This window comes from Crocuta crocuta, unplaced genomic scaffold (assembly GCF_008692635.1).
Source record: "Crocuta crocuta isolate KB4526 unplaced genomic scaffold, BGI_CrCroc_1.0 scaffold67, whole genome shotgun sequence".
Lineage (NCBI taxonomy): Eukaryota > Metazoa > Chordata > Mammalia > Carnivora > Hyaenidae > Crocuta > Crocuta crocuta.
The window spans coordinates 3,213,943-3,237,104 of NW_027531896.1; the positions used below are offsets into that span (position 1 = coordinate 3,213,943).

A 23,162-nucleotide genomic window follows, 5' to 3' on the forward strand; every position below is an offset into this window, starting at 1 on the left:
AGTGTCCTCCTCAGTGCCCATCATATCGCTCATGATCAGGGAAGTACAAATCAAAACCACACTGAGATGCCAGCTCACACTGGTCAGAGTGGCTGACATTCACAACTCAGGAAACAACAGATGTTGGCGAGGAGGTGGAGAAAGGGGAACCCACTTGCACTGTTGGTGGGAATGTAAACTGGTGCAGCCACTCTGGAAAACAGTGTGGAGGTTCCTCAAATAATTAAAAATAGAGTTTCCCTACCACTTAGCAATAGCACTACTAGGAATTTATCCAGAGGATACAGGAGTGCTGATTTGTAGGAGCACATTTGCCTCAGGGCTTTTGAAATTCTGGCTTATTGCTGGTTGCTCTGGCTTCTGACTCAGAGCGATCCTGACCTTTGGATCCTGTCTGGGTCTGGGTCAAGAATGGTGAATCTGGTTGGCTTGGTCAGTTAAGCATCTGACTCTTGATTTTGGCTCAGGTCATGATCTTGAGGTTAATGGCATTCGAGCCCTGAGTTGGGCTCCACACTGACAGCATGGAGCCTGCCTGGGATTCTCTCTCTCCCTCTCTGCCCCTTCCCCCCTCAAAATACATAAATAAACATTGGGGGGAAAAAGAATGATAAACCTGCTTTATCTCAGGTACCAGCTCTCATCATTCCTGGTTGCCTGCAGTTTGGGGTTGATGGAGTCTGAAAGTGATGCATTGATTAGTAATGTCTGCCAAGGACGCGGGGAAGTGGAAGATACTCACCTGCCACAGTGCTGCCATCCTCATCTCTCTCTCTCTCTCTCTCTGCATGATCATGGGCCAACTTAGCACCACATCTCAGCTGCAGGTCCTGTGCTCACAAGCAAGGGTTGTGGGGCAGAAGAGCTGGGGCCAGAGATCCCAATCCTAGAAGCCTGGGTTAGACATCACTTGCCTGGGTAGTAATCAGGGAGGCAACTTCTTAGGAGAATTATTCCCCCCCCCCAAAAGAGATGTTCCCCCCATCCCCATGAGCTGTGTGGAGAGAGGTAAGTGATGATGAACTCCAAGAGTAGAGCACAGTAGAACAAGTAACCTTGTGTGTGGTGGAAATGAGTAGATGATCCATTAAAAGAATTCCAAATTCCAACTCTGGTCGGCTCACCCCCTCCATAAACTTGGCCCATGGCCCTCTGCCCTCAGGTTAAAGCCCAAATGTCTTAGTTTGGAAGGCTCTTCCCTCAGTCTTCTGGCTCTATGCTCCTCCCAGCCTCTGTCTGGGCTAAGCCCTGAGGTACCACCTCAGCTCTGGAAGCACAGAAAGCATTTACCTGAAAAACTTTTCTCTACTGCTCTCACTATTCCAGCCTCACTCAGAAGTTTTCCTTCCAGAGCCTCACTGGGTTAGGTGCTTGTCCCCTGGGCCCCCACAGCACCTAGTACTGCTCCCATGCTGCCACTGCGGGACCTATTAGAGTCTGCACCCTCCCCCCACACTGTAGGCTCCCTGAGGGAAGTCCGTGGTTCCCCCTCACCACCAATCCCCAGTTCTACCTAGTCCACAGGACAGGTGTCCTGGCCCCACCCTATGTTTTAGCCCAATTATTATTGGAAATGCTTCCCTTCAGAGTGTTCCCCAGCTGCCTCTGAGTGGTTCCCAAACGACTTGCTCAGGAGCCATCCCCAGGTTATTTCTAGAGAACTGTTCCTCACCCCGCCAGCCCAAAATGCTGGTGGCCCTGGAGAGGAGCAGCTCTTCCTAAGGGACCCCAGCCAATTCCTTGCCTCATGGTAGAACCCACTCTTGACTATTGCTTCAGAAATATGGGCCAAGCCCCTTCTCATTGCTCCCCCCCCGCCCACGACTAGGCAAGAATAGTAGCAAGATTTCATTAAGCTTTCAGGAAAAACAGAAGGGAGCCACAACCCATAACTTCTTCTTGAAATTACTACTCAACCTAACCCATATGGTGCCCCACCCAGTTCCAAAGGCAGCCTTAATAGGAACCTTATGAAGATAACTATCCATTACTTTTTTTAATGCTTATTTAGTTTTGAGAGAGAGAGAGTGTGTGTGAGTGGGGAAGGGGCAGAGAAAGAGAGAGAGAGGGAGACACAGAATCCAAAGCCAGCACAGAGCCTGACACAGGGCTCAAACTCACGAACCGTGAGAACATGACCTGAGCCGAAGTCGGGTGCTTAACCGACTGAGCCACCCAGGCGCCCCTATCTATACATTACTCTTAACATTTCATCATAAGGGATCCACTCATAAAAGATCATCAATTACCACAGCATTTTGCCCACTATAACCATCCCATTTACCTTTAGGCTTGTAATACACACTCCAACCACTAGAGGCACACCTACCAGCAACAATAAGAGACTTCACTTTTCACCCACTCACCTCCCACCCCGCTCCCCACCGAGGACCTGCAATACCAGTGAGGTAAGTCTTAACATCTCCCTCCTTGAAAATTCCAGTTCCTGTTTCTGATCCTTGGAAGCTCCTGGCCTGGGCCTATGTATCAGGAGCCCAGACCTCCAGCCACTCTCTGCAGGCAGCGCCACACCTTGGATGTTAGCCGACTCACTCCCTGCCTCAGGGAAAGGAAGATGGTTTCTTGGGCTTCACCCACTTTTGAGGCTCTTCCCTCCAAATCCTCATTTCCAGTCTCAGAATCAACCTCTGCTACTGGACCAGTGGTTAAAACTTTTGAGACTGGGAGGCACAGGGACTTTGGGTCTGGGCTAATGGAATAAAAGAAGCCAGAAAGAGACTTGGAGTGGCTCCTGGCTGCACTGAAGCCTTCTGCATCCCTCCAGTTTACATCTGTTGCCAGGATTTGCCCCCTTCTGTCCACCTTCAGTTCCCTTATTCTACCCCTCGAGGGACTCCACAAGGGAATTGCTATGGTCTCAATGTTGAAAAAATTTGTACGTTGAAAACCTAATGTCCCGTGTGATGGGTGTTAAGACATGGGGCCTATGGGAGGCAATTAGGTCATGTGTGCAGAGCCCCTGCGAATGGCATTACTACCCTCATAAAAGAAGCCCAAGAAAATTCCTTCGCCCCTCCCCTCTTGTGAGGAAACAGCGAAAAGTCAGCCTAGAAAGCAGGCTCTCACCAAACACTGAATTTGCTGGCACTTTAATCTTGGATTTCCCAGCTTCCAGAACTATGAGAAATAATTTCCATTGTTATAAGGCACCTAGTTTGTGGTATTTTGTTCTAGTAGCCCAAATAGACTAAGACAAAACCTAGGAGGAAGCTGTTACTGTGGGCATGAACGTGCATACATGTGTGTAAGGCATGTGGGTATATGTGTAGGAAGTGCACATGTGTGTGTAACTATGATAACAAACAAAATATTACCCATTTCCCCATGTCCCTTCTCATCACATTCCCATACTTCCCAAACCAGAACTTGGGACATGTGGTTTGACAGAAATTTTTTTTATAATGTTTATTTATTTATATTTTGAGAGAGAGTGCGCATGCACAGGGGAGCATTGGGGAGGAGTAGAGAGAGAGGGAGACAGAGAATCACAAGCAGGCTCCACGCTGTTAGTGCAGAGCCCAACATGGTGCTTGAACTCACAAACCGAGAGATCATGACCTGAGCTGAAATCAGAGTCTGACACTTAGCCAACTGAACCACCCAGACGCCCCTATTTCTGGGAATGTGTTATGGAAAATGATTGGAGATGTTTGGCAATAGAAGAAGAAAGGGCTCGTAAGTGAAAATCATATCTCTGATAAGACTGTCTGCATCTGTGGCATTGAAATTATGAATAGGAAGGCTATAGAAAAATAGGCTATAGCAAAATAGAAAAAAAATACATATTCACATATTATTACTATTATTTGAAATTAAAGTTTATCTTTTAATGTTCACTTGAGAGAGCATGCACTCTCGAGCAGGGGAGGAGCAGAGAGGGAGAGAATGAGTCTCGAGCATGCTCCATGCACAGTGCAGAGCCTGACTTGGGGCTTGATCCCATGATCCTGGGATCATGACCTGAGCTGAAATCAAGAGTCAGATGCTCAACTGACTGAGCCATCCAGGTGCCCCCATTACTATAATTTTTTAAATGAGTTTTTAGTAGCTCTCTTTGAATGTAGGCAACAGGAACCATCTTGGTAATTTAAGCAATGATGATGGCTCACACACTCGAAGGAGTAGATAGAGGATCAGGCCCTGGAAAGTGTGGGCCAAATCTGTGCACGAGGGTCTGGAGGCAGAGACCAGCCGAGTCTCCTGGGGGCGGTGGGTGGAGGTGGCCAGAATGAATCTGCTCGTGTGTTACTGGGGTCACGGGCCTGATTAAATGCTTGGTCAGGAGCACGTCTGCACACAGCGGTGCTGCAGACTGTCAGTTGTCCACCTAACACCCATCCCCCATTTGCTCTCACTGACAGAATTCCAACTAGGACCAGGGCATCATCCCAGAATTCATGGGACACAATTAATGTAAACCAGTCACAACAATTCTGTTCCCCACTTCCCTAGCCTCCTGGCAGCTGGGAGCCAGCACCCAGTTCTGACCATTCAGATCTGGTACCGACTGAAGTGTATCCCCTCCAAACTCATGTTAAAGCTTTAAGTCCTAATATGACGGTGTTTGGAGATGGGGCTTTTAAGGAGGTAATTAAGGTTAAATGAGGTCATAGTGTGGGGCACTAATCCAACAGGACTGGATTCTTATAAGAAGAGACATTAGAGGGGCGCCTGGGTGGCTTAGTCGGTTAAGCGTCCGACTTTCGCTTGGGTCATGATCTCGCGGTTCGTGGGTTCGAGCCCTGTGTCGGGCTCTGTGCTGACTGCCAGCTCAGAGCCTGGAGCCTGTTTCAGAGTCTGTCACTCCCTCTCTCTCTGACCCTCCCCTGCTCACGTTGTCTCTCTCTCTCTCTCCTAGAAATAAATAAAAATTAAAAAAAAAATTTAAAAAAAAAAAGAAGAGACATTAGAGAGCTCCAACTCCCCCCACCCCCGCTAAGGACCAAGTGAGGATTTAGCAAGAAAGCAGCCACCTGTATCACAGGAAGAAAGGCTTCATCAGAAATCAACCCTAAGAGACCTTGATCTTGGACTTTGTTGACAGCATCTGTGTGGCTGCAACAGGCAGTGCATGGCCATGTCCAGAATGATCCAACGATATCTATTCCCCTTCCAGAGCCAGGCAGCATCTACCGGACTAATGGAACTGAGTCAGGGTCATGGCTATGCTCCAGGGAGGCCCTGCATTTCCTAGGCATCCCAAATTTTTCTTGGAGCCTGAGGGAATTCCCAGAATCCTCCCCATAAATCCCTCTTTGAGTATAAACCATCCAGAAGCAATTTCTGCTACTTGCCACTCAAACACCACCAGCCATCCAGGTGTCCTTTATGGTGAATGTCCAGGGGCTCTAGCCATGGGTCCCAAGCAGCAGACCCACATCAGTGGAGTTGGGCTGAGCCTTGTCCCCTGCCAAGTCAGTAATGGCTGAGAAGACTCCCTGGGCCTTGTGCTGAGCTGGGCCACCTAACAGCCCTCTGTGGCCAAGACAAAGATATTGGTCTTTGGTGGCCAAAACTGCTTCTCCGTCACTTTTGGCAAAGCACACCCCTGAGGGCAAGGAACTCCTGGTACCCTACTGTCCTGGGCTTCCATTTCTTAGATAAGTGAAGGACTCTGTCCAGACAGTAAGTCAGGCCTCTCTGATTTGTAATAACGGGATGTGCCAGATAGTGGAGAAGCTGAATCACTCCAGAGTTTTCAGTAAATACTGCTTAGTGTTCAGCTACAGTCGAGAACTGGGAGCAAGAAGGAGAACTGACCACTCTTTTCTAGGAAAAACCTAGTCATCAGCTGTATGCAATGCAAACAATGCCTAGAGTTTAGAAGGCAGTCCTTGCAGCTTCTTTGCCCTACTGTTGGGCCTTATCACACCTGTACTTGTACAGAAAGCGAAGGAAAGTCAATCAGACACAGGGGCGTTTGGGGTCTTAATCAGAGAGACAGAGGGAGGAGAGAGGGTGTGAAAGGTAGGTATGAGATCTGCCCTCCCCGACCTGCGGGAGGGACGAAGGAAGGTGCTGCTAAATGATACAATGGTTTATGGAGGTCTTGTCCTTGTTGGCGAAAGACAATAAAGCATCTAGTTTGCTATTCTTCTGTTTGTGTATCTTGAACTCAAACCAATTATGAATTCATGCCTACTGAGAAAAGATAGGAAATGTTTCTCTGTGTTACTTCTGATTTCGTTTTGTTTTGTTTTTAGAGAAAGTGTGTGAGCAGGAGAGAGGAGCAGAGAGAGAAGAGAGAGAATCTTAAGCAGTTTCCACACATTAGCATGGAGCCCAGTGCGGGGCTCATCCCACAACCCTAGGATGATGACAAGGCCAAAATCAAGAGTCCGAAGCTCAACCAACTGAGCCACCCAGGTGCCCCTTCTCTGTGTATTCCTGACCCACAGCTAAAATTTTAGAATTGAAGCTATAAGCCCTATTGGTATGTTCGAGTGTGTAGTATTTTACCTTCAGATTATCAAATTAGTTAAATTATAAATCTCTTACAGGACCTCTATTCTGATCGAGGTTTATTTATCTTAGAGATGAGAGCTTATATAAATTGAATATTCCTAAAATTCCTCCAAATTAAGGACATTGAACCTCTAATACTTTCAATGGGGGGTGGGGGGAAGCACACACACTATGTTTAAAACAGCTATGTTTAAAACAACTCAAATGTTTTTTAAGAATTCAGTATCACAGGGGCGCCTGGGTGGCTCAGTCGGTTGAGCATCGAACTCTTGATTTCAGCTCAGGTCAAGATCTCACCCTTGGTGTGTTCCAGCCTCGCATCAGGTTCCCCCTAACAGTGCCAGCGTGGAGCCTGCTTGGGATTCTCTGTCTCCCTTTCTCTGCCCCTCCACCACTTATGTGCTTGCCTGCTCTCTAAAAATAAACTTTAAAAGAAAAAAAAGAATTCAGTATCACATTATATATGTGTGTATGTGTGTATATGTGTGTGTGTGTGTATGTATATGTGTATACATATATATTTTACAAATGGTACTAATTTAATATTGTTTTAACAAAAACATCTATGTCTTCTCTGAGTTATCAGCATTAAGCTAAGCTTAGCGCGTGCACTTGGGTCACGGAGTTGTCTTGGGGGGTCTCTGCAAATGGGTCCTAGCATCCCCGTCCCCGTCACCGGTGATCATGCGCCAAGTCCCGCGAGGGGTTGCAGCCGAGGTTGCCACGAGGTTTCCACCAGCCCACAAGCAACAGCCTGGCAGCCATCCCCTGCAGCAGCTGCTCCAGGCCACCCACGACTATTACCGGCGCCGCCTGGGTTCCACCTGCAGTAACAGCACCTGCAAAAGTGCCTGCCGAGTATCCTGGGGAAGCCGTCCCTCACCACCCTGTTCTCTCCAAGGCCCGCCCAGCTCACCGGTTGGCAAGTTCCTTTTCAGGTAAGTCCACTCTCCTGTTCACCGCTACGGGGTTGGAGTCCCCAGCACGCTGGGGATCTCCCCAGGCCTCCGGCAGCTTAGTCACCTGTGACTTGACTCTGGAGGCCCCAAGGAAGCAGCCTGGTGGCCAGCCTGGCAAAGCGAACACCCAACACCTGGCCCCCAATCCTGAGAGGCCACTGCCAGGCTTCAGGAGGCACTAGGCTCATCAGAGCCTCTCCCCTCCCCTCCCCTCCCTTCCCTCCACTCTCCCCTAGACTAAGCAGGCTGCAGCAAGCAAAGCAGTTGGGATTCTTTTATATCAAAATAACAAAACCCCAAAAAGGAAGTTGAGAGAATCCCACTCTTACAATCTAAGCCACCCACAAGTCTTCCTGACACCCTGTAACCTTGTACCTTACACCAGGTGGAAAATAAACTCCAAGCAGCCCGTTAAAAGAAAAAGGATAATATAAGCTTACATTTTATTCTATTTGGGTATGTTCTTTTTATACTCCTACAGATTTACTGATCAAATAAGCTAGCACCACTTTTTATTTAATGTTTATAATATGAAAAACTTATGGGGTGCCTGGGTGATTCAGCCGGTTAAGAAGCTGACTGCAGCTCAGGTCATGATCTCATGGCTTTTGAGTTCAAGCCCGCATCAGGCTCTGTGCTGATAGCTCCTAGCCTGAAGCCTGCTTCAGATTCTGTCTCCGCTGCTCTGCCCCTCCCCTGCTTGCTCTCTGTCTCTCAAATATTTTTTTTTTTAAAAACTTGTTTAATCAAATTGAATGATTATTCTNAAAAATATATAAAATATATTTAGGCATATATTTAGATCTATTAATAAACATGTTCATTTTTGCCATCTTGAGAAGTTGTAATACAATGGATGTATATGGATATAGAAAGTTGTATTTTTGCAGAAAGAAATTTTACATGAGTTTGGGTCAAAGCTAGCTAAGGATTGATTGGTTTTTGACATGATTTTCAAAAAAAGTTTTATTTAGAATCAAATATTATACTGATCCAAAATCAGAATTTGGCTTTCTCTGTTAAAATGACAAAATTTTCTTGGATTATAGGTCTCCTGTTAATAACGGCTTGGTTAAAGGCTTTCTTTACCTTCTAGTTATCTGCTTAGAGGACAAAGATTCTGTGTCTTAACAGAATAATTTCTTATGCTTTAGACTGACTTTATCATGTCCTTGATTATTTAAGAGAATAAAGTCCTCTCACTTTTGAAAGAGTTAAGGATTTTTTTTACAATCATGTTTCCTTTAAAAATTGTTTTACTACTATTTTAAATAAGTTTTAATGTTTATTTTTGAGAGAGAGAGAGAGAGTATGTGTGTGCAAGCAGGGGAGGGGCAGAGAGAGAGAGGGAGACACATAATTGAAGCAGGCTCCAGGTTCTGAGCTATCAGCACAGAACCCACCCAATGCAGGGCTCAAACCCACGAATCATGAGATCGTGACCTGAAGTTGGATGCTTAAACAACTGAGCCACCGAGATGCCCCATGTTTTACTATTATTTTCGTTAATTGTGGTAGCCAAGGGGCACTGGCTGGCTCAGTTGTTAGAGCATATAACTCTTGATCTCAAGGTCATGAGTTCGAGGCCCACATTGGGCGTAGAGATGACTATAAATAAATAAATTAAAAAAAAAAAAAATATATGGTAGGGATGCCTGCGTGGCTCAGTCCATTGGGTGTCTGGCTTCTGCCCAAGTCACGATCTCGTGGTTCATGCGTTGGAGCCCTGCATCGAGCTCCCTGCTGTCAGCACAGAGCCCACTTGGGATCCTCTCTCTCTCTCTTTCTCTCACTCTGCTCCTTCCCCACTCATTCTTTTAAAACTAATAAATAAAAAATAAATTTAAAAAATATGGTAGTCAAACATTGTTTTACAGTAATCAATAATCCTACCTTAAGTGCTCAAAACTCCTGATAGAAGCTTTGGATATTTTGTCTTCTTCAAATCAAATCCTCTCTTAAATGCATATAAATAAGTGAAAGCCGCCAATCTGAAAAGGCTACATATTGCATGTTTCCAACTAAACGACATTCTAGAAAACACTAAACTATGGAGACAGTAAAAAGGTCAGTGGTTGCCCTAGGGTTTGGGAGTGGGGTGGGTAGGGGTGGAGAGTCCGGGAGCAATAGGCAGAGCACAGAAGAATTTTAGGGCAGTGAAAACACTCTGTGTCATACCATAATAATGAATACGTGTCATTTATTTTATAAGTAAAATCTTAAAAAATCAAATCCTGAAGATTATCTTTCATACCTAAAACTGTCTTTAAGATTTCCCAGAGGGTCCCTAGAAAAGCATTTAGGATTTTTTTGTTTAATTTTGTAAAAAGAGAGGTATTACAAATAATTAGCCTTCTCTGATACGTTACTATTAATGAGCAGCACAGAAAGGTTAAATCAAGAGATGCTTTCATTCAGGTAAAATGTTACTAACATAAAATTTTCAGAAATTGTATGCTGCAAAGGAAGTTCTAGAGAATGGTCAGTGCCCTAACTGTCTATAATATGTTTCTATTTATTAGAGTCCTAGTGCTGCTTTGCCTGATACTAGACAAAAACAGGATAGTTTTTCGATATGTTATTCAATCATAATTTGTCAGTTTTTAAATTGTTAACTTGGTTGCAACTTTATTTCCTGGATTTTTAAAAAGTTTTATTTATTTATTTTGAGAGTGAGTGAGTACAAGCAGGGAAGGGGCAGAGAGAGGGTGTGAGAGAGGATCTCCAGCAGGCTCTGTGCTAGCGCTGAGCCTGAAGCAGGATTCGAACCCACAAACCATGAGATCATGACCTGAGCTGAAATCAAGAGCCGGACGTTTAACTGAGCCACCCAGGTGCCCCAGGCCGGTGGTTTGTAAAACATTTTTTTAACGTTTGTATATTTTGGAAATAGGAGGGAGACAGAGTGTGAGCAGGGGATGGGACTAGAGAGAGGGAGACACAGAATCTGAAGCAGGCTCTGGGGTCCAAGCCATCAGCACAGAGCCTGATGTGGGGCTCGAACACATGAATCATGAGACCATGACCTGAGCTGAAGTGGGATGCTTAACTGACCAAGCCACCCAGGCACGCCAGGCCAGTGGTTTTTGATTAGAGATTCACATCGTTTATCTATGGAGTTTTATTAATACACAGGCATTTACAACCTAATCCAAATTTACAGGATCTTTTTCCTTGATATTCTTAATATATTCTTGGTGTCAAAGAAAAGATCAAATCCAGATTTAGTGAGGAGAGATTTATTTGAAGGATTACTACAAGGGCGTCAGTAGGGGAGGGACACTTGCAAGGAGGGGTGAGGGACAGCATATGTGACCACTGCAACAGGGAGCACCCCAGGATCTGCATGTGTCACGTGGGTTAGGCAAAAAGAGCTTTTCTTTTATAGAAAAGAATGAGTGTCAGGAAGTGGGGTGAAAGGGTGGCATGAAAGGATAGTAAATCAGAGTGTTTTACCCTGACACAGTCTTTTTTCAGGAGGGTTTGTGTGTTGGCTGAAGGTGGGCCAAAGGTCAGGGGCCTATGGGAAGGAGAGAATCTTAACCAAAGTCTGGTTAAAAAGCATTTTGTTGCCATTGATCAGTGGGGACAAAACAATTCAGCTAATCCTTTATGAGGCAAAGCTCAATGAACACTAAAAAAGATAAACTCAAAGAGACCCACACTGACACATACTAGAAGCAAATCTTCAAAAGACAAAGGACAAAGAGCATTTAAAAAGCAGTAACAGAGAAGCAAATCATCACATACAAGGGGACTCATTAAGATAACAAGCAGATTTTCCATCAAAAACTTTGGAGGCCAGAAGGCAGTGGACCGATATATTCAAAGTGCTAAAAGAAAAATCTGTCAATTAAGGACCTTGTGTGTGGCAACTTGTCCTTCAACAGTGAGGGAGAAATTAAGAAATTTCCAGTTTGGCAACAATTGAAAGGGAGTTTGTAACCACAAGACCTGCCCACCAAGACATGATGAAGGGAGGCCCACCAGTTGAAATCAGAGGACACTAGACAGTAACTCGAAGCCACAAGTAGAAGTAAATATTTCGGTAAAGGTAAATACATAGATACTTACTAAATGCAGTGTTATTGCAACAATGGTTTGTAACTGTACTTTTGTTTGCTTTCTACATGATTTAAAAAACTAATACATTGAAAGAAAAGCAATTATTAGTATGAAAGCTAATATTACTATAACTTTGGTTTCTAACTCCAAATCTTTTTTTCTAAATAATTTAAGAGACTAATGCACTGAAAAGAATCATTAATTTATGTTTTGGGGCACACAAGATATAAAAATATAATTCTGTGATATCAACAACCAAAAGGGGTAAGGATAGAGCTATAAAGGAAAGAGTTTTTGGTTTGTTATTGAAGTTAAGCTGGTTTAAATTCAAATTAGAGTTATAACTTTAGTATGTTAAGTGAAATCCCCATGGTAACCACAAAGAAAATAGCTATAGAATATACACAAAAGGAATTTAAACACTCACTACCAAAAAATCAACAAAACACAAAAAATGACAGTAATGTAGGAATGAGAAACATAAAAAGCTCTACTGCATATAGAAAACTAATAGTACAATGACAGAAGTTAAGTCCCACCCGTTATCAGTAATTACTTTAAATGTAAATGGACTAAACTCATCAATCAAAAGACAGAGATTGGCAGAATGGATAAAAACATATGATCCAACTATATGTTATCTACAAGAGACTCACTTGAGATCCAAAGTCACAAACAGGTTGAAAGTGGAAGAATGGAAAAAGATATTCCATGCAAATAGTAACCAACAGAGAGCAGGGGTGGCTATATTAATACCAGAGAAAATAGCTTTTAAATCAAAAAAGACAAAAAAGGATATTATATATTGACAAAAGGTTCTGTACAGCAAGATGATATAACAATTACAATCATACATGCACTTAATGACAGACCATCACAATATATAAAGAACTGGAGAGCATTGAAGGATGAGATAGACAGTTCTACAGCCATAAAGACTTCAGTACTCCACTCTCAATAATGGGTAGAACAACCACACAGAGATAAGTAAGGAAACAGGGGACTTACTACCATGAACTAGGTCTAACTGACATGTACAGAACACTCAACAAAAGGATACACGTTCTTCTCAAGTACGTGGAACATTTTCCAAGATAGATCATATGTTAGACCATAAATTAAGTCTCAATAGATTTTAAAAAATAGAAATCATAAAAAGTATCTCTATCTACAACAGGATGAAGTTAGAAATCAATAACAGGGGTGCCTGAGTTGCTTAATTGGTTAAGCATCCGACTCTCGATTTTGGCTCAGGTCATGATGACAGGGTCATGGGACTGAGCCCCATGTTGGGCTCTGCACTGAATCTCCTGTTTGAGATTCTCTCTCTTTCCCTCTGCCCTTCCCCTGCTTGCTTGTTCTCTCTCTCTAAAAAAAAAAAAAAAAAAAGATAAAAACCCTCACTAGGGACAATGAATTACCAACAGCCAAGTAGCCTGTAAGCTGTAGCCAATCAAATAATTAAAAAAATAAATCAACAGTTTTAAGCAACCAATGGATCAAAGAAGAAATCATAAGATAAATAAGAAAATACTTAGAGATGAATGAAAATGAAAACAATTAAAAGTAAAAATAGAACTACCATATGATCCAGTAATTCCACTTCTAGATATTTATCCAAGGGAAATAAAATCACTGTCTCAAAAAAAAATCTGCACCCCCGTGTTCACTGCAGCATGATTTACAATATCCAACTCATGGAAACAACTGAGGTGTCTACTGAGAGATGAATGGATAAAGAAAACGTGGGGTGTGTACACACATAGATACACAGGAATATTATTTAGCCATAAAAAAGAAGGACATCTTGCCATTTGTGAGAACATGGATGGACTCTGAAGGCCTTATGCTAACTGAAATAAGCCAGACAGACTTCGAAAGTTACTAAGAGAGTAAGTCTTAAAAGTTTCGGTAAAGAGAACAACAAGAAGCAAGGATGTGGCTTATGAGACAGTAGAGGAAAATGCAGTGATGTGGCTATTAACTAAACCTCTTGTAATTATTTTGATATGTATGTATCTGATTATGCTTTACACCCAAAACTAATACAGTGTTACATACCAATTATATCTCCACAAAAAAAGTAAAAGAAAACCTTGCAAAGAAAACAAAACACCTGGCCTCTCTCTCTCTCCGACCCCAGGGTCTGTGAAAGCCCAGTGGGGATCCCAGGCCTGCATCTCTTCTGGGATCTTACACGAGGCCTGCTAAAACAGAAGACTGAAAAAAGACCTAGAGTTTCATAGAGAATACCCATAATCTCTAGGTTTCAATCAAAACCACTCAACGAACATACCAAGAACCATCAGAATAGTTGGAATGAGAAAAGACAGTGGACAGACTGTTAACACTGCAATGTCACAGATATTAGAATTGTCTAATGAGGCTTGTAAGGCAGTCGTGATAAAAATACTGCAGTGAGCAACTGAAGACACACTGGAGACAAATGAAACAAGAAACTTCTCAGCAAGGGCTGCTGTGTTCCATCTTGAGGGGTCCCCCTGCTCCCACAAAACCTTCCCTGACCACTAGTCCTGCCTTACTGAACCTTCAGTCCCAGAATTCCTGCATGAACAGACACAGCCTTAATTACCAGGCTTCTGGTCTCTGGTAACCTTGAATGTGTCGGTCTTCCTTCTCTAGTGACACCATGGGAAAAAACTCTGTGTTTCTCTCTCTCTTTTTAAAAAATCTCTCACAAATTTCAGCAAAAAAACAGGTGCACTTTATAGACAGGCGCTGATGGGGCACCTGGTGGCTCAGCCGATTAAGTGTCTGATTTCAGCTCAGGTCATGATCTCACAGTTCATGGGTTTGAGCCCCATGTGGGCTCTATGCTGACAGCCAGCTCAGAGCCTGGAGCCTGTTTCAGATTCTGTGTCTCCCTCTCTCTCTGACCCTCCCCTGCTCATGCTGTCTCTCTCTCTCTCTCTCAGAAATAAGTAAAACATTAAAAAAAATTTATAGACAGGTGCTGAAGGGGTCCCGAGTGAACCTACAGGGGCTCCTAGCACAGCACCTGATAGGAGTCTACACTGCAATCAAACAGGTTTGAAGCAATAAAATGCACCACAGAGAATCATTTCTACCAAGCGGGTTTCAGCGTTCAGGGCACTCAGGAAACAGTGGAGAATGCCAGCCATTTGGATCAGGCTCCCTGTACCTTTAACAAAACTCAGACGTTTCTTTTCTACTTACAGGCCTGAGAAGAAGGTGCTAGACTTCCGTCGGTTTAACGGTCAGCTCCTGGGTTCACACCACCTGCCCGGTAGCCTTCCTCTCACCGGGGGCCCAGCACACAGCCCCACGACGCAGCACTGGGCACAGCCGTGCAGGAGTGGTTGATGGGGAAAGGTTCCTCCTCGTACCTCCAGACCCAGGGGACACGAGGGTCAAAGGCCACCTCCTGGAGTGACCTAGCTTCATGTCCTCAGGATGTGGCTTATGAGACAGGAGAGGAAAATGCCGACCCTGCAGAAAGGCCTCCGAGAGTCTCAGTGTGGCTGGGGGAAATCAGCCGAACCAGCCCGGCCTGTGGGCGACGCAGGGGGCCAGGGACCCAAGACAAGGAGCACCTGCTGCTGAGGGTGGGGCGAGCGCACGCTGAGCCTTACAGCTGAGCCACCATCCCAGCAAAGGACAGCATAAAACCAGACATAATCTCCAGAAATTTATTGGAAACACGGTACAAACTGATTAGTAGATGGCATCTACTTACAGACAGACAGTCCACACTGCAATATCACGCTCTGCATGAATTATCCTGAGGAAACACTCATGACCACTGATGCATGGTCCAGGCTAGTGTCCTCTGGCAGGGAAAATCAGAAACTGGGGACAGAGGGAACGGAAGGGAGGGATGGACAGAAAACTGGGACATGGCTTTCCTGAGGGGAATGGTGGGGTGGGGTTGCTAAATGCGTAAATTCCCCCAAAGGAAAACAGGGACGGCTGTTAAGAATAAAGGCTTGCGCCCCTCCCTTCCACAAGCATTTTCCTCTCGAGGTGAGTGGGAGTCTGCGAAACTCCCACGGGGGCAGCTCCTCTGTCTACCCTCCTCGGGCTCTTAGGATAGCATGGGGACAGAAACATGAGGCTGGACATGACACAGGGCAGACCGAGGCCACGCGCGTCCCAGCCTGCCTGCCCTCAGACCCGCTCCTCGGCCTCCCCCACGCTGCTCTGAGCGGGGCCTGGCCGCTGTGGCGAGCTTGTCCCGGGACCCCAGGTCAGCTGGCTTCCAGCGGGGTTTAACTAACGAGAGGCACCTGAAGAAACCATAGAGCACAAGGAAAGCAGAAGCCGGGCTATTGGTCCCCCACACCTGCCTGGGGAGCAGGGACTTTTAAAACTCCCGTTTTAAATACTCGGAGTGGCTTCTGTTTCCCCGGCTGGACGCTGACTGACGGAAACCGGGCTGTGGGCAAGGTACAGCTGTGAGAGGCGGGCTGAAAACCAGTCTGTCCCCTTACACACCATCTAGGAGGGGGCAGGTGCTGATGGCAGAGTGGGACGGTCGCTTGTGAACTTCTGGGTCCTCATCCAAGGGAACACAGACCAGGCTCGGCACAGCGCCCCCAGGCACCTCCGCGGTGGCCCGTGCAGACAGACCCCGCATGCCCACCCCGCAAGCTCGCCGCACGATGGTGACACTGTGGCCCCAGGAAGGGGGTGGCTGGGAAACCGTGTCAGCAGCGACTGCTCCGAATGGTCAAGGCAAAGGCTAGAGGCTCCTTGGTGTTGTTTCCCTCATTCCCTGGGGGAATTCAGTCAGAATGCTGGGGAACTTCCCAGAGATGAAGTGGGAACAGAAGATCTTCGTCAACATCCTCTTTGTGGGAGGATGGGGCTGTAGAACCAGGAGTTCTTACTACAAGGTGAAGGGCTTTCTTGGTACATGTGGGTCAAAGCAAGCTGCACGTGTCCCATAGCTAAATGTGAGCCAGCTGGGGAGGGTGGGCCTCTCTGTCTCCCTTCAGACCAGGCTTGCCCCCCCTCCCCGGCCCTGTCTACAAATCTCCTGGGCCTGGGTGAGGAGGGACTCTCGAGACAGGCAGAGAGAAGGAAGCTGGCCACAGAGTCACGGGCAGCAGACTTTTCTCTAATCAACAGTCATATTTCACATGGGTCAGGAGAGGTGCGTCAAAGGGCAGGGGAGTCATTGCACCTCCTGTGTCCGTGTGTGACAATAAATCCAGGGCAGGACACAAAGATAGCCTTCCCAAGTCCTTCTTGAGAGAGAACACGCCACGTGGCACGGGAGGCAGAGCACCCGCTGCCTCTTCTGGGTCTTTTTGGAGGGGGCTTCTCGGTAGGGAACCCTGAGGGCGATGCCTGTCCCCTCCGCCCTGCTCCCTGGACACCCCTGACCCAGGCCCTCTGTTGGGGCCCCAAGCCAAGACCCAGAACAGCTCCAAGAGTCGGCAGTGGTGAGAACATCCCCAGGTCACCCTTGCAAAAGCCAAAGATGAGAAGCGACTCCTTAGGAGGGAAGCCACACTGGCTGCAAAACTGGAAGGAAAAGGCAGCTCGATCTCTCAGCGTTGCCTTCAGCCGTCATCCACCACGTTCTCTCTGCTGAGCTGAACCCAGCCTCTGGGGATCTGGATGTCTAGAGTGCCGTCATTTTAGTGATACTGCAGTCGGCTTGGGGTGGGGAGGTGAGGGGCAGGGAGTGCCAGCTCAATGGTAGTCATTCTGTCCTGCAACCACCTGGCTGTCTGGCCGCTCATTCAGCCACAGACCCCAGGGACAGCTGGAAGGCCAGACTGCAGTTTTCCTTCACGGTGCTGTGAGCCTGTGCCCTGCCGCCCGTCCCTGCAACGGACGACAGGGGAGTGGCCAGACTCACGTGGGCACTGGGTTTTTCCTGTCCCTGCCGCTGTGTGCACCAAGCCGCAGAATGGCCAGCCTGGCGTGCCAGCGAGGGCTGCTGTGAGGGCAGGCAGGAAGAGCCCCAGCCAGGGGAACCGGGTCACAGGCACATGTTCCCGGGCCTAGGCACGTGTGATCTCAGAAATGTCTGGGCCGGAAAGGTGGGGGGCTCGTGGTGTCATATGTACATACATACTCACCTGCACACACAGATCTCTGACTTCACCCTCAGAGGCCAGACAGATTCCGTCTGCTTAAAACAAACCTGGGTGATTTGTGGCTCGTGGAAGGAGCAGCCTGGCTGTAAGTCCTCGGCGGCTGGCTGGGCTGTAAGGGAACAGGGCAGTACACGAATGGCTTGTCACAGTGATATACACACTCGGCTCCGTTTTAACACCTGCTCTTGCTGGAGCTGAGACCAGGGAGAACGGAGCAAAACACCAGCCTCTATCCAACAATAAAATACACATGATGTGAAGAGTTCACAGGCTTACCAAGGACGATTTTCTTATTTTTTGTCAGAATCTCATAATTCTGTACCTAGGAAGGGTGGAGGAGGGGGAGCCGAATATAGGATGCAGGGGTGGGAGCAAAATTTCCCCGTTAAAAAAAAATAGAGATGAAGCCTATTGAGAGAAAGCCAGGTGACAGTAATGGCAAGGACGGGGGAGGGATATCATGAACTGAATAAATACTGGCACATTTCTTAAGAAAAATCCATTCAGAAAGATGCCGTGTCCCTCCTGGTCGCCATCGTGGCGCCTACGACAGGGCTGAGCGGACACATGCAGGGCGGCAGCAGCTCTGAGCTCTCAGCAGCCCCACTGCCCCAGGAGCCGCTGGGCCTGGGAGCGGAGGGCTGGCAAAGGAGGAGGCGGAGGGGCTCCCTCGTCCCCTCAATTTTCAGGCAGGTCCCGCCGCGGGACAGTGAGGTCTCTGAGAGGAGCGAGGTGACGCTGATTCACACAATGGAGATGCAGCTCTGGGGACGTGCACTCCCATAGTTTCTTCCCCTGCCCCACCAAGTCTCGAGGGGGCACATGTCTCTCACTGAAATGTTCTGGAAATGGGGGCTGCCTCCTTCCCAGGCACGACTGTGAACATCAGTAGGACAGTGTAGCGAGTCTTGGCTTATAGGATGAAACAGGGATGGCTCAGTCCGACACGCAGCATGTGAATTCTGGGGAAGGAGAGAGACAGGGTCAAAGTCAAAAAGAGTTCTGATGGAGGAGGCCGGGTGAGAGCAAGGACAGAATCAGCTTTCCCACCAACAACATCACAAACTTCAAGGAAAGGTGGCCTGGCATTAATTCAAATAAAAGCTCTCAGGATAGTTTAAGGCTGGACCAAAGGAAAGTCTAACTGAGGCCAAGAAAATATGTGAATGACACTGAAGTATCTTAAAAGCTGGGTTCTGGATGGGTGGGTTTGGTGGTCACTGCCAAGGCGTACAGCATGCCAGGCAAGTGCTGATGGGCTTATTAAACCTACATCGCGGAACGTCTCTGTGCAGACACTAAGGAATGGGGAGCACAACCAGCTTGGAGGAGACAGCGTGGTCTGAAGTCACCATAATTCATTACGGTGACGTGGGCACTCAGAGGCTAGGAACACATTTTCCTACAGGAGGTGAGTGAACCTCAAACACCCACAGTGTCATAGCGGCCCCTCTTTCCCACCCCCTCTGCTTCCCCGCAAAACCTTCAACTCTCCTTCCCAGAGCCCGTTATCTAGGGACTCAACAGAAACAAGTAGACGAAAAGCAGAAGTGGCCTGCAAACCACACCATCATCATCTGGTGTTACTGACAAGGTTGTGAAACCTTTCACTTGGTTATCAGGAAAGTGGCTGGGAGGGCAGTGGGGGGCGTTTGCTGAGAGGGGGCCAGGTGCCCCCGCCAAGGGAGTGCTCAGACATGCTCTCCCGTCACACGCCACTCTGCAACCAGGGGAGGACGCAGGGACGCTCACCTTCACAGCCTCCCGCCATCCTGAGGAAGGTCTGCAGGATGGAGCAGAGCTGCGCCTTCACTTCAGGAGCCTGTCTAGAATAGGGGAGATATAGGTACACAGCCTGGTAGTTGATAGGGCTTGGCAAATATGAGTTAAATAAAAACCCAGATAATTCTGTTTAGGACTCAGGCAAACGTTCACTTTATGGAACTTACTATGGGATATATAACTGCATTATTTAACTTTCATCAGAACCTTGTGAGCATCAGAAAGGGTAGGAATTTCCTCGAGGTCATATAGTGAGTAAGTTGAGGATTAGAACCCAGATCTTCTTAATTCAGGTCAAGATTTCCCAACTACACCAGGTCACCCCATTCTCCATCCATCCCAGTAAGAGCATACTGTCCTCTTCAGTGTCTAAGTGAAGGGTTATGTATGTGTCAGAACCTCTGGTATTTCTTAGAAAGCTGTCTGTCTGTCTGTCTCTTTTCCACGAGGTAAAGGGGGGGGATAGTCTGTCATTCATTTTTTGTCCAATCCCTGTGGAATGAAGCCATCTGCAAGAAGAGCCACCTGTAAGAGTTTCCCAAGTTTTTGATCTGCCTTGGTGAACTACGCTTTCTTTGATCTGTGCTAAACTTACCTGCTTCAGTTTCAAAAGCAACCCTCTGGCATCCAGGTTCACACCTGCCTTCTTCACACTGGCTGTGGTTTAAAGTTGAGATATGTCACCTCTCTGCATTCCTGGCTGAAGAATTCCAGTGCTTACCATCTGCCTTTGCAAGGCTATCACGTCACTGCCCCGTACTCAGAGCTTCCTCAGCCCCACTGCATTTCCATGAAGCAAGGAACAGTCACATGCAGGGCCCTGATACAGAGGCCCCAGCACTGCACAGAGCTCCAGGACAAGATGGACACCCCTTTTCAGGTCTCCTTCCTAGATGACATAGCCTGAATCATTTCCCCTTTTTGCTTATAAATACATCCTCAAAAGTATTAATCTATATTTGCGACTTCTTTCTATACTAACCCAGATTCATAAGCATTTGGTTTTTACAAACATTACAAACTCTCGGTTTAAACTATTCAGAAGTACTTCATGTCCATGGACTTGGAGATTCTACACTCTAACCAATGCAATGAAAGCAATTTTCTTGAAGGTTTCCAGCTGCTGGATTCTGAGCTCATTTCCATCCCTTCTGTAACCCAGAGGAGAAGCCACCATCAGAATTTTGGAGGCTGGAAAGCAGATATACGAGTGATAACAGACTATGCACTCAAGAAAGCCAAACCTAAAGCTGGCAGTGTGGAAAGCCAAGAACCCAATTTGTCCAAAGGGCCCTCAAGTGGCTCAGGAATTAACACTAGAGACCTCTGGCAGTGGGGGAGGGAGGCTGAAGCACGGAGATTAGTTGAAGGCTGTTTGAGAAGCAGCTGGACCCCGAGAAGCCCTCCGGACTCCATACCCCTAGGCAACTGCCTGCCTCCCACAAGTCTGAGTGTGTATCCTCTGAAGAGAACCCGACAGAGGGTCTCAGTCCTAGGGGACACCAGGCAACAAGCACAGCTGAGGGCAAGGCTGGCTACTCCAAAACTGAGGAAGCAAGTGAACATATGCCTACTGGTGGTGAGCCCTCCAGTCTTCTTCCCATTTAGCTCCCAGAAAGCATGCAGCTAAACCATAAACTTTGGGGGAAGAGATTGTTTTGTGGTATGGCGTTTGTGTCCCCAGAAAATTCCTGTCTTGAAACCCTAATGCCCAATGTGATGGTATTGGGAGGGGTAACCTTCAGGAAGTGCTTCGAGGGTATAATCCTCCTGGGTGGGATTAATGCTCTTATAAAAGAGACCCCACAGAGCTCCCTAGCTGCTTCCGCCATGTGGGGACACAGAGAGAAGTCAGCAGTCTGATAGCTAGGAGAGGGCTTTCACCAGAATTCAACCATCCCAGCATCCTGATCTTGGACTTCCCAGACTCTAGAGCTGTGAGAAATAAGTTTATGTTGTTTACAAGTGATTCGTCTGCAGGATTTTGTTATAGCAGCTGAAATGGACTAAGATAGATGGGAAGAATCTTCTCTGGGAAATGTGACCAGTCTATGAGAACAGACCTGGAGATAGTGGCATTTGGGTCACTGAGCAAACAGCCCAGCCTGATCACCATACTGGGAAGTGTACTACAGGCTCCCCCCACAAGCAGAACACAGGGCATTCAATCTGATTTTAGTCCCCTACTCTTCAACATTAGTAGACAACCACAGGTCGCCAGGGGAAAACCTCCAACATAAATGTCAGAGACGAAAACAAAGAACAGAGAATTAAAATGGGAAGAAATAGACTGTTCGGGGAGAACAAAACTTAAAAAACAGGAAATGCTACCATTAATATTCTCAGAGGAGTAAAAAAAGATACAGTATCCATGAAACACAATCAGTATGCTATTTTAAAAAAACAAAAAAGCAAAACCTGAGAGAACCAACGGTAGTTGGGAGGGAACCTATAGAAAGATTGAAGAGTTCTGCATTCTGTAATGGTGGGCTAATTTATACTGGACTAACCCTCCAGCCAATAACGGTAACAAACTTTGGATAAAATATGAAAAGACAACTGCCTGAAGATTCTGGAGAGCAACCACGGATCAGGCAAAAACTGGAGAGGATATGATCCTTGAAAAAAAAAAAGTGAGATTAAGGGAGATCCACCCATAACTGGCTTTTCCTTTGTGGGCACTTTTTGTGGTACAAAAGAAAAATGGCTCAAGCAGAAAACTACAGTCTAAGTGGACCGAGGAATCAGGGAGAGTCCAGAGTTTGAGGCCACCAATACAGCTGGCAATATAGGAGATCCTGGACAGGAAGAGGACAGAGAAAGGGAAGCTGCCATATCTACATACAAATCCCCCTCAAATCATTGGCGGATTCTGGAACTATGCAATTGTGAGGTGGGACTCCACGGAGCCCAGATGGAAACACCAGCTGGAAAGCTAACAAAGGCTGAGCAGCAACTTCAGCAGCTGTCTAGTATTGGGAAGACAGAGTCTGGAGTTCAAGTTTTGCCAAGTTGGAAGGGCTGGGCAAACAACTTGGTCTTTCCATTGAAATCTCATGGAACTAAGAACAAAACTGAAATAGATCAGACCTATTAAGCTTTAAACCAAGTACGCATAGAATCAAAGTGACCTGCCAATTTAAATGCGTGCTAGAACAAAAGTCAACACCCTGCAGAAGAAAATAACGGAATCCAAAGTCTCTAAAACTTATCATCCACCCCGACCAGTATTCGTTAAAAATTAATGGACTGATAAACCCATTGAAAGAAAATACAGTTAGTAAAAAATGACTAATGAATGATTCAGATGTTAGAATTAGCAGATATCGATATAAAATATTCACTATAGTGGCACCTGGGTGGCTCAGTCAGTTAAGTGTCTGACTCTGGACTTCAGCTCAGTTCATGATCTCACAGTTTGAGAACTTGAACCCTGCGTGGGCTCTGAGCTGACAGGGAGGAGCTTGCTTGGGATCCTCTCTCCCTCTCTCTCTGCCCTTCCCTTGCTCACTCTTTCTCTCAAAAAACAAACAAACAAAAACCCCAACAACAACCTTAAAAAACACATAAAGAATAGATGATTGTTGGGACACTTGAGTGGCACAGTTGGTTAAGTGTCCAACTTCCACTCAGGTCATGATCTCATGGTTCATGAGTTCGAGCCGCACATTAGGCTCTGTGCTGACAGCTCACAGCCTGGGGCCTGCTTCAGATTCTGTGTCTCCCTCTCTCTTCCTCCCTGCCCCCACTCACGCTCTTTCTCTCTCTCTCAAAAAAA

General features: G+C 46.5%; 2 protein-coding genes across 2 annotated transcripts in view; one reads left to right on the plus strand and one right to left on the minus strand.

Moving 5' to 3' along the window:
• The first annotated feature begins 7,167 nt into the window (after positions 1-7,167).
• Positions 7,168-15,073, plus strand: LOC144239408 (pancreatic progenitor cell differentiation and proliferation factor-like). Its single transcript, XM_077773463.1, has 2 exons — positions 7,168-7,424; positions 14,711-15,073. The coding sequence occupies exons 1-2, from the start codon at positions 7,171-7,173 to the stop codon at positions 14,853-14,855; spliced, it is 399 nt and encodes a 132-aa protein (XP_077629589.1). The 5' UTR covers positions 7,168-7,170; the 3' UTR covers positions 14,856-15,073.
• A 94-nt stretch (positions 15,074-15,167) lies between these two features.
• The window catches only part of MTA3 (metastasis associated 1 family member 3), a 171,152-nt gene continuing 163,157 nt past the window's right edge, over positions 15,168-23,162 (minus strand). Inside the window, exon 16 of the mRNA XM_077773462.1 lies at positions 15,168-18,564. Within this exon, the coding sequence (XP_077629588.1) occupies positions 18,539-18,564 (26 nt within the window). The 3' untranslated portion in view covers positions 15,168-18,538. The remainder of the gene's footprint in view (positions 18,565-23,162) is intronic.